Source organism: Caenorhabditis remanei, chromosome X, assembly GCF_010183535.1.
Source record: "Caenorhabditis remanei strain PX506 chromosome X, whole genome shotgun sequence".
Classification (NCBI taxonomy): Eukaryota; Metazoa; Nematoda; class Chromadorea; order Rhabditida; family Rhabditidae; genus Caenorhabditis; species Caenorhabditis remanei.
In genome coordinates this window covers 2,064,396-2,076,545 of record NC_071333.1, presented here as the reverse complement: position 1 = coordinate 2,076,545, position 12,150 = coordinate 2,064,396, and the positions used below count along the sequence as shown (strand labels likewise).

General features: G+C 35.4%; 2 protein-coding genes across 2 annotated transcripts; one reads left to right on the top strand and one right to left on the bottom strand.

Moving 5' to 3' along the window:
• Positions 1-209: 209 nt before the first annotated feature.
• GCK72_022431 (uncharacterized protein) lies at positions 210-623 on the top strand (the record flags this gene model as incomplete). Its single annotated transcript, XM_003096673.2, has 3 exons — positions 210-244; positions 298-422; positions 505-623. 3 exons carry the CDS (start codon positions 210-212, stop codon positions 621-623), a joined length of 279 nt encoding a protein of 92 aa, XP_003096721.2.
• A 6,514-nt stretch (positions 624-7,137) lies between these two features.
• Positions 7,138-8,768, bottom strand: GCK72_022430 (uncharacterized protein; the record flags this gene model as incomplete). Its single annotated transcript, XM_053734820.1, has 5 exons — positions 7,138-7,201; positions 7,283-7,463; positions 8,053-8,200; positions 8,243-8,452; positions 8,664-8,768. The coding sequence occupies 5 exons, from the start codon at positions 8,766-8,768 to the stop codon at positions 7,138-7,140; spliced, it is 708 nt and encodes a 235-aa protein (XP_053578386.1).
• Positions 8,769-12,150: the final 3,382 nt, after the last annotated feature.

Sequence of the window (12,150 nt, the reverse complement as noted above, 5' to 3'; positions counted from 1 at the left end):
ATGTTAGTTGCATGAAGGATTAAAGGATTTTATCAATTAGTATCAGGAGCGGGAAAATATTGAAAACAGATTTTTGCCATTAGTCCTAGATAGAAAAAATTGAAAACTAGCATGAAATTGTGTTAGTCTAACGTTTTTCAGGCAGTACTCATCAACCTCGGACGGCTCGTTTTGTGACTCTACCAGTCCACCAAGCACCAGCACTTCCAATGTTTGGTGCTCCAACTTATGCTCACATGGTTATGTTTGTTTTCAGATGTACATAACATTAGTTCGTACATATTTTCGTGTTTTCAGACAACTCAATTCCACAATTCAATGCGTTCTCCAGCTTTTATGGCTCACCATCCAATTTTTTGCGTTCCCAGGACAACCACCAAACCAACCGGTGCCTTTCGAAACACCGTTTTTTGGACATCCAGGTAAGAGTTAGCTTTGTAAAATCAACTTCATAATAGAACGTTCAGGAATTGTTTACCAAATCCCGTTTTGTCAATTTTTCAGGAATCCAAGCCGACATGAGGAAAGCTGAATTCTTCCGACCAATCATGAACGAAGTGTTCCAAATTCTTCGGTCTCCTGCAATTCTTGGAAATGGAGAGAAGTTCAGAACACGATTTTGAATTTATTCATGTACGTTTCTTATATTTTTCGAAAGTATTCAATTCTAGTTGTTTCAGCTGTTCAACACACTGTCCATTGGAGCGCAGACACTGCTCGTATGAATTTGTCCACTCAATTGTGTTCCACATTGATTGCTATGACGATTCAAAGGTAATTGGCATAATATTAACTCATTTACATAAATATCAAAATTCTTTTTATCGCATTATGTTATTTTCGTTAAGAATCTCTAAATTTTTGAAAAATATCTTTTTTCCTCAATAAAACTGTGTTTTTATATGAATAGCACTATTGATTGTTTTTACAGTAGGTGACCTCTCGTTAATCTGCTACATCAAGAAAAAAGGAAGACAGATATTACCGTCCGCCGTTGCATGCGGGCGGGAGGGTGATGGGCGGCAAGAAGGCAAATCTTTTTTCTCTGATATTTTCAGACTACGAATGCACAAATCCCAAATCCGTTTTTCCCTCAGATTTTCCGTTATTCCAATTACACCTTTTTCCTGAGCCTAATACGAGGTGTTTATGTTCTGCGACTCTTTCCGGCTTGTTATACCTTTAATACACTTATCTAACTTTGTCTTATTCTTGTCAGTTTCTTTCTGTCGAAAATATTTTTTTTTTTTACTTCCGTCTTTACTTCTAATGAGATCTGTCTGGAATTTGCCAGGTAATATGATGTGAGGTACCGTGCTGTAAGGCTGTTAGGATTACTTTCGTGAGCCGAAAATTTAGACTAGTCGAGTTTATTTAATACAATGCAGAAACTTCAAGCAACTGCAATGACAAAACATTTGCACTTAAATATTTCATGGAAATTTTGGCTTTTAAAATGATATTTTAATACGATCTACCAGTTTTTGTTCGTGTTTTGTTCCCACAACTTTTCCATATCTTTTCCAATGTGAAACGAGTGACAATGTCGTTTGATTTTAATGCTTCAAATTTTACGTCGCGGAATCGTTTAGGAGTTTCCATGAGAACATGAACGTACGTAAACACAATATGCTAATCTCCTCTTGACCGACTAAGACCAAGCAGCAAATAGAAATATCAAGGAGGTGGAAATTCGTTTGTATTGATTTAAAATGAATTATTATTATTATCAATCGTAACTTTCAGCGTGTGTCCTTTTTTTCCATTTAAAAAAGTTCTGGACTGATTCACTAGATTAAAAAAAACTTCATTAAAATTATTGCAAAAATCAACAGTATTAACAAAAATATATAGTTGACACAGGCGGAACAACGCATTACAATAGATCCGTTGATAATGGGATAATACTTGCATAGCCGACTTGGAGATGTCAGTGATGGCTGGAAAAATGTTGAGTTTTACTTTTTCCATAAAAACACTGCCCAGCACAATTAGAGAGCCTTTTTTTTATCTAAGCATCTTACATACATTCCAACCGTCTTACACTTCTCGAATCGACATCCTCTACATTTCAGCATTTTGGCTCGCCAACTTTAAAGCGCTATATTTCAAAAAAAGCGGAAATGGCAAAAAAATTGTCAATTACAAAAATGTAGCCATGTAAATTTCCTACATTTTACCAGTTTTCACTTTTTCCATATCTCTTCACCCCACCGAGATACGCCATTTCAAAGATAAGGAGGTAGAGAGTAGGAGGGTGCAGAGAAGCGAGACGCTCTAACTGTCTGCATCTCTCCACAATTGCTTGAATAGCTGTAACTCGGCGGGGTGAAGAGATATCAAAAAGTTGTCAAATACGAAAATAGAGTAATTTTAAAGCGCTATTACTTTGTTGTTGACAACTTTTTGATAGCTTGACACCCCAAGGAGTTAAAGCGTTCAAAAAGTTTACTATTTTTGTAGTTGACGACTTTTTTCAAAAAATGGGGATTTTAAACGAAATTTATGTACACTCACCTGGATTACAACAAAATACTAAAATCAGCAGGAGATACTCTTCATGCGAAATCTTCATCCTTGCAATATGACCAACTAATTCCAAATCTTTAGTCCACCCATCATTGCAGTACATCTTCTTTTTCGAAAATCTCAGTTTTTTTTTAAAGCACCATGACTCCAATGAAATATCCCAATTTCCGCCTGTTGTATTGTAATATTTGCGTTTTATCCTCTGCACCAAGGATTTGAATAATATTGCAATTTAAAAAATATAACATGGTGGGGAATTGGCTTGAAAATTCATCTGGATTGATTGCCGTTTTCTGGAATAAAATTGTTCATCTTTTTCAAAAATCAGAAACCTTTTCTCTCACCAAATTATCTAATTTCTTCAAATTTTCCAATAATTCAGACATGTCGTTTTTTTCCGCTGACATCTCTTTCGTCCTTGTTTCCACACCAATATCCATATTCATCCCCAGTCTCTTACACTTCTCGAATCGACATCCTCTACATTTCTTTTTCTCGCAAATTTCTTCGTTGGGTCGGTTGCATTTGTAGTTTTGTTTTTTCTACTGCTATACGACGGAAGGACATGCGCTTGCAATGATGGAGATAACCTGAAACGAATTAGATGAGAGACGCAGAAATTTAGAGTGTCTGATTGTTTGCGTGCTCATTTTTTTGTCTCAAAGCTCCAGTTATCTGGTCCAATTTTGTTTTGTGTGTTTTTAGGCCACGGAAAATTCTTCCTCATCCGTTTCACTATAATTCATAAAAAATGGTAATATTTTTTAGTGTTGTCAGGCTATTGATAAAACGATACATTTTAAGAGAAAACTATGAAAAACGTAAGGAGAAGAATTTCTGGTGGCCTAGAAACCTAAATACAAAATTTCGGCCAGAGCACGAATCCAAATGTTTGAATTCGATTGGGGTTTTTTTTGAGAATTATCGATAATTTCCTAAACATTCTGAAACAAATTCCCAAAGTCACGAAATTGCGCTTTAAACATTGATTTTTTGACCAGTCGCGGGTAATTTTATCAATTAGAAAAAATCTCAATAAAAACTCACGCCGTAACGATACCGGTAAGCAGTTCTATCACAAATTAAGCAGATTTTAGCGTTGTTCCAGTTGTCAGACATTTCAAAAATCAACGATATATCTGAAAGTAGAAAAAGGATTGTGAAAGAAAATCTCGATTTTTTTTCATAAGATGTACATCTTCTCCTTGATGCATATGATTTCACGCAAGAAAAGAGGGAGATAAGAAAGGTGTCCTTTTCCAAATTTTTTTCGAATTTTTTTCAAGTTTTCATAAAAAAAGTGATCATTTGTGACTATTTTTCAAACTTTCTTCTAATTCTAGATGATAGTCGAAAATTTGACTTTTTCGCGAAAAAATTTATTAATTTGAAAATTTGACTTTCGCATTTTGCCGGGCCTTGACAACTATGTATCATATGGTATGTTGCCACCCGTTCTTCATCCACTTCTAATTTTCAGATGAAATCTAGAAAACAGGGAAGTTCAGTTGTTTTTTTCAATTAATTACACGCAAAAGTAAAACAATCGCATCGATTTGCTCAAGAAAACTCACTTTTTCTAAACGTACGCAATGAAATATTACAGCCATTTCAAAATCTGTCGGAATAATCAAATTAAAATACTAGAATTCAATAAAAATAGGAATACCCGACCTCATCTCAAATAGTGGTCTGAATTAGAAGTGCGCATGTGACGATGGAGTTTATATACTTTTTCCATAGAAGGGCGGAGTCATGTATACTTGATAAGCAGACCTCAACAAGCCACCCACCTGCTAATCTCGAACATTCTGATATTAAACTTGTAGAATTTCTTGGAGTGCACTCATGAGGATTAGATTAGTGGAAAAGCATTGCACAGGAGGAAGGAGACGCAGAACAGAAAACCTTGTATTAGGATTAGGAAGAAGGTGTAATTAGAAAAGAGGGAAATGTGAGGGAAACGGGGATTTGGGATTTGTGCATTTGTATAGTTGATTAAGTCTTGGAGTAACCTAAGATAGAGTTTCCAAAAGATCAAAAGATCATGCTTCAAAACACTTGAATGATCATTGGCAAATTAGATATAGTACACAGCGTGGTCACGCGACGCTTTTTCCTATTTTATTATGACGCGTTCTGTCTTTCTATTTCGTTTATTACTACTCTTTCTTGATCAGTTTTTTTGATGCACAGCGAAATAATTATTCATTTCAATAATCAAACAAAACAGGGAAGCTAAAAAAATATTTTTGCATATCTCAATGATGTGTCTTGAGAGAATGACATCAATGTCCAAATATTTTCAGCCTTTCTCTCACTGCCTCCAAACAACCATTTTTAAAGGCGCATATTTCGAAAAGTGGTGAACCATAAAAATAATCTGCAACAAATTTTGCACATATCTGTAGTTGACAACGTTTTTATCGCTCGACCCACTTTTGAGATATTCACCTTTAAAATTGGTAGTTTAGAGGGAGCGAAAGGGAGAGAAGAGGAGAGAGACTCAGAGAAACGAGATATTCTTTAATATTTTGAAGCGCGTATCTCAAAAATGGGTAAAGCTATCAGAAAGTAGTCAACAATAAAAATGTGCAAAATGTTATGAAAATCATTTTTGTAGCTGACAACATTTTCGAAGCTTCCCATACTTTTGAGATATGCGCCTTTAAAGATGAAAGTTTATAGACAACAAGGTGGAGAGAAAATTGGGGAGACGCCGAAAAACGAGAAACTCTTTTAAATTTTGGAGCGCGTATTTCAAAAATGAGCAAAGCTATCAAAAAGTGGTCAACAATAAAAATGTGCAAAATGTTATGATAATTATTTTTGTGGGGGTACTCGATTTTAGAACTCGGAAAGATAGAACTGCGACAAAATAAAACTGCAACAATATAGAACAGACAAAAATAGAACTGAACAAAATGGAACTGCGACGAAATGGAACTGAACGAAATAGAACTGCTACAAAATAGAACTCTAGTTCGAATGGAGCGCGTTTGCATTGGCTACTTTTTAGAAGAATTATAACCAATTTTCGATGAGAAAAGTCGAGTAAAAACACTTATTTTATTAAGATAAAGTCATTGTCTATTTAATAGTCAACAAAAAACTGTATAAAATTATATTAGACAAGCCCAATAAGCATTTTCAAAACCAGTGGTAGAGTTCTATTTTGTAGCAGTTCCATTTCATTCAGTTCTATTCCGTGGAGTTCTATTTTGTGGAATTCTATTTTGTAACTGTTCTATTGTGTTCAGTTCCACTTTGTAGCAGTTCTATTTTAGTCCGTTCTATATTGTTACAGTTTTATTTTGTCGCAGTTCTATCTTTCCGAGTTCTAAAATCGAGTACCCCCATTTTCGTAGCTGACAACATTTTCGAAGCTTCCCATACTTTTGAGGTATGCGCCTTTGAAGATGATAGTTTGGAAGCAGTAAAGAAGGGAGGTGAGGGGGAGAAGAGGGGGAGACGAGGGAGAAACGAAGATAAACAAGACACCCTTCTTTTTAAAAATGTTATTATCGTCAAATTTTCTGCTGTAGTCAAGAATTGCAACCAACAGTACAGTAAACAACGGGACAGTAGTCAAGACAAAAGTAGACTAGACCAGCTAACCTCCATTTTTCAACAAATTATCACCGCCACAACTATCGTCCATGTTGACGTAAATGTTGTGAATTTGATTCTTATCCTTTACTTAAATCGAATACTTAAGAACACGGTCGTCGATTACATAAATGTTTATTGATGGAAACTGAAGAATTAGAAAAGTAAAGTGAAATTTAAAGAGGAGTACTAATACTAAAAAGGGCTTAATGGGAATAAACGAAGTAACAATCGGAGGGAACGGGAATTGAAAATGGGGATTGGGTGTGATGGGATTGGGATTGTACTGGGATTGTGAATGGGATTGGGATGGGTGTGATAACGAAAAATACCAGATAAGTCAAAAATTTCAAAAAAAAACATGAAGAAAGATCATTAACGGAAAATGAAGAGACATTCAGCCGAAGATTTGGAAGAGACCAATCGAAATAAGTAGCATGAAGAAATCGTGGAATATTCAAATTGATCAAGTTCAATTTTTCAAAACTTACCAAAAAACTTGAAACAGTGAAGAATATTGTTGTGGAGGCCAGGACGTTTAGGAACTTTGACATTTGGACACTAAATGTAAGAAAGTATGGAAAATAAGAAATTTTTTGCAAATTATTTAAAATCGGACAGTAAATGCATCATTTTTTGCAAATGTTTAGTTCTGAAACGTTCTGTTTGCAAGGTGTCATGGTTTCTGGCTTGAGTCTTGATATCTTATTGGAAGAAAGCATGTGACAAATTGAAGAAAACTATCAAAACGGCTCCGGAACGTTTGGAAATCAACATTTTTGAAAAATTTGCATTTTTTGAGCAATGTTAGCCAATATCAAACAATTTTGACCAATCTCACCCAATTTTAGCAAGAATTAGCCTATCTTGGACAGTATTAGCCGATCTCAAACGGAATCTGAAAATCTGAAATCTGAAAACTTGAAAAAAAAAACACATTTCTTGAATTCGCATAGGTTCATTCTCTTCTAATTTAATAAAATAGTTAAAATACAATATTTAAACAACAGTGAAAGTTGCAGTTGCTCTTGTATCCAAATAATTCTCGTAGTCGTTCATCGTTCTGAAAGTATAATAAGTATAGTGATAATTATTTTATAGAATATTCTATTAGCTGGACACATCACATACAACTGCGCTCCACCGAAATGCTCTTGAAAAATGTCTACGAAATTTTCTTTGGTTTCGGTAGAACGCGGTTGTACCGTGCTTCTGATCTTTAGGAACTTTGTGCTCCTCGAGGATCGCAATGAACTCATTGAGATCCATTGTCTGATGGATGTATTTGTGACTTTTACTGCCTCCACGGTATTTGTTCAAGCGCTCTGAAAAAACATAATGGGTGGATAAATAGAAAAGAGACTAAGATCGGCTAAGATCGCCTAAGATCGTCTTAGATCGGCTAAGATCGCCTAAGATCGTCTTAAATCGGCTAAGATCGCTAAGATCGCCTAAAATCGGCTAAAATGGTAAAATTATTCTTTTCTGTGTGTTTTAAATTATTTTATGCCATCTTTTGCGGTTTACTCTTGGTTAACTAGCTTCAATTAAAATTTATCAATTTCTTTCTCATTATTGACTTCTGTACCGACTTTCAGAGTTTTTGGTTGAAAATGACTCAATATAGATTTTCAGATTTTAAAATAACTTTACAATTTAACCTACCGTTATGATTGAAAATGATTGTTCATTGTTTTTGCAAAATATTTACAGTTTTAAAAAGAAGGGTAACTTTTCAATTGATTTTTAAGCTTAGTTTGGCTTTTTTGCAAAATTCTGCAAAATTTACAAGCTTAACTTTATATCGGTATCGTTTCAAAACGGTACAATTGCATAAGATCAGCTAAAACCGCCTAATAATGCCTAAAATTGCCTATGGCCGTCTAAGATCGGCTGAGACAATCCAACACTCACCCTCCAACTTTCGTTTTCCTTCGTCTGGTTTCTGCTTGGTCAAGATAATCAGAATTATCTCTTGAGCTTCCTCCTTGAAAACCCGACGAGCTGTCTCACCAGCGGCCGGCGCCATTGTACGAAGGTAGATCACTTTTTGGCAGTTTTTCTGGAATAGCTACAGTACACCCCATACACCTTTTAGACCTACCGAAAAATCCGTTAAATTTCGCATGTATATCAGCATGGCATCGTTTTTCTCCCTTTCCCCGGGACACGCTCCTAATATGTTTTTCTGGATCCGGAGGACATCTCGTCTGTCTAGCAGGTAAAACTTGATATCTATTACCCGAACGATTTCCGACAGCTCTCGAATGATATAGGTGAGAGTGTTGGTTTCTGTTTCGGCATACCAGGTGAGCTAGAAAATAGAAATTTATATGAAATTTAAAAATTCAGAGGAAAAGGCCATAGCTCAAAGACACTAGAGTAGAGCAGGGCGGTACGGATCCCAGATTCATGAATTTTGAGTGAATCTTTCAAGGTAAAATATGCGTAGATGGTATAGGAGATAGCGCTGACCCGGAATCATTTTGAAGGCTAATTTCACTAAAATTCACTAATTTAATCACCTTAATCACCATAACCAGAATGTACCAGGTGTTCAAGTGCTTGTGGTTCGCTATCACATTGACATGTTCTAAAAAACTGGGACGTTTTTGAACTGGAATCTTCATCGATACAGTGTGAATAAGCCTGAAAGTTGAAATTCCAGGCAAATGTGCTAAATACAGGTGATGAACTACATATCATATCTAATTACAGCCTATCTCAAAAGATTACGGGGAAAACATTGTCTTGAATTCGTCACTCCCGACCTCTAAATGCTAATTATACCCTTTCATGGTTTGCATAACAATATGATTTCACCCTTACACCACCTTACTGAATTAGAGCCGTTTTTCGTGAATACGAGAATAAAATGCAGGTCGGAGGAGACGCAGAACACTAATTCCTCATATTTGAGATTAGAGGAAAATTTAATGAAAATATCACGGAAGGAAGGGGAGGGAAAGTTGAGACAAGAAAAATTAGAAAAATTGAAAGAGTCCAATACTTTGAGAAACGTTCAAAAAATTTGAAAAAAGTCATAAAAAAAGACACTGTCTCTGAAATCTTTCTAAAAATGTGCATACAAGCATTTCTTTGTTTTAAGGAATCCTCTTGAAAGGAGGTCTCAGTGTTTTTTGGGACCTTCAAGATTACAAAGGTGATTTAAGCTGGAATTGAGCCCAAAGATCTTCTAGAAAAATCAAAAAAAGTACTAAACTCGAAAAAATTAAAGTAACCGGGTGTTCCAACCGGATCCACTCTAAAGTGAAACCCTACACACATATCGCAACTTACTCATTCCAATAGCTTCCGCCACCGATTGTGGAACATCCAATCTAACCAAACATCATTTAAAATATATAAATAAGAATACTAGAATTTGAAGAAAATATTGTAGCGGGTCGACCTCATCTCATGTAGTGGTCGAAATTAGAAGTTTAGCTTTCACGGCGCGGTTTATATACGTTTTCCATAGAAGGGCGGAGTCTCCAATACTCCATGCTCAAATTTCACCCACCCGCCCACCTTCGTGTCTCAAAAGATTACGAGTGAAATATTGTGAAGAGGGAAAGAGACCCAGGACACTAAATTCTCATATTTGAAATTGAAGGAAAGTAGAATAAACACAGCGTAAAGGGAAATGCAAGAGAAAGGATTAAATTTAGAAGGAAAAGTTACAAAAAAGGTAGAGCATAACTTGAAATTCGAAAGGTTCCGGGAGTCAAAATCCCTAGAGTAGTGCTAATATTCTGCAGCTGCCGTTGTAATTCTTGCCAAGGGGCTAATCCAGCTTTCTCCATTCAGTAAAGTCCTACAACTTCAAAGTGCAAACTTTACTAATTGCGAGTGTTTGGATCAATGTGAATGTGATGTTCGATTGAATACTCCATGATGCTCAAATTTTACCCACCCGTCCACTTTCGTATTTCAAAAGATTACTGGAAAAATATTGTTATGAATTCGTCACTCTGAGTTCTAATAATACCCTTTCATAGTTTGCATAATAATCTGATATCACCCTTCCCCCATCAGGGCGGAAGAGACGCAGATCACTAATTCCTCATATTTGAAATTGGCGAAAGATGTGATAAAGACAGCGGAAAAGGGAATGGAACAAAAGGAGGCGAAGTTGATACGAGAATTGATGGAATCGGTAGTAGAAAAAATCGAAAGAGACAATGACTTTAAGGAACGTTCGAAACATTTGAAGAAAATCATGAAAATCTTATTTTCAAATTAAACATTTAAATGAAGGTAACTTATGGGTTCTCCTTCTTGGAGTCCGCTCATTGCACTGTGTGGCAAGTCGATGGTTTTTTCGAAATTTATTTTCTTCTGTTTTAGTGTTATACGCCTTGTTCCCTTCAATTCCTTTTTTGTCTGTATGAGTTGTATAGAAGTACATTTTTGCCTTGGTTTATTGATCTTCCTAATTTTCAATCTCCCATTACTCCTAAACTTTATCAACTATACGAATACGTAAATTTGCATTCTAAGTTTATGAACTCCTCTCTCAAATACTGAGCGCTATCTTAATTATACGTTCTTTGGGCTTCAATTATGAGAATCTGCATTTCGTTTTCTCCTCGAAATTGTACTTTGGCATCTTGATTCGCAGTAGTGTACTGGTGAGTCAAAGTGGAAAATGAGAATACGGCTTAACATGAAATCTGAGAAGTTCCGAAGTGAATCAAAATCCCCAGAGTGTTGCTAAAAATATTGAAGTGTCGAAAGTCCTGCAGCTGTCATGCACCTGGCTGTAATTCTTGTTAGGGAATTAAAGGTGTACACATACGATCAAAGTCAAATTTCTATTCCACACCGCCAATTTTCTTTGGGCAGAAAAAATTTTAATGAATTCAAATGACACACATGCAAAATTCTACAAAAACAATCAGATTTGACCTTAATAATTTAATAGATCAATTATTGGTAAATGTAATCTTAATCAGCGATATTGTAGGTGAAGGTAGCTCCCATCCTGTTTATGTATTTCTTTGTTTCATATGTAGTGTGATACCAAATCTTCGAGTGTATTTGATCAATTCTCTTTAGTGTGCCGCGTGCACCTAAACATTGATATATTGAAGACGAAAAATTCACAGCAATTAATGGATATGATTAGACATCCGATTGACAAATTCTGTTTTTCACTCCCACATATGTCATATGTCGAATGAGAATTATGATAAACATTTGAAGAAAAATCTTCTGACTTGCTTTATTCATCAAATCCCCGAAGGGGGTGTCTATACGAATGTGTATTTTTGGCTCAAGCCCAAGCCCAGACAATGACAATTATCAAAATTATTTCTGATTTCAGAATGTACATACATACGTTTTGGATAAGTTACGTATACGAAGAAGGGAGTGAAACAGGAAGAAACGCAGAAAAACACCATCCTCTTTTAGTTTAAATGACTAAAAAAAACTGTTTTGCCAGGTTACAGATTTGTAATGAAAAGAAAGAACAAAAATGAAACATGAAATCTTCAAACTTGAATGAACGCTGAGAGTCAAACTTCTCTTTGTTGAACATTTTGAGCACCTGGAAAGAGAACTCATTGTGCTGGATTCTTCATTTTTGACTGTCTCTTCATATAGTTTTTAAAATATGAACAACTAAAACTAGTCGATACTCGTTCATATGAGAACATTATTCAATTTTCTTTCGGTCAGTCGAGTTTATATTTCCCTTTTATCCTATACTTTAAGTAATATGCGAATGTATAAGTTCGCATTCTAAATTGTTAAACCCCTTACTCAAAAACTTTGCACATCTTAATAATACCTCCTTTGTGCTTCAAATATGGAGGCGTTTTGTTTTTTCCGCTTAAAGAGCAGTTGGTCTCAATTGAATTTTATTCACGGCGTCTCTAAATCGAAGGGGCGCCTCAATATCAAATCATACGGTATTCATCAACTGATTGTTCATTTTGAACTATTGAATACACTTTTCTAGTATTTGAATATAAACTTGAAGCTCAAACCTGTATTAACGATGAT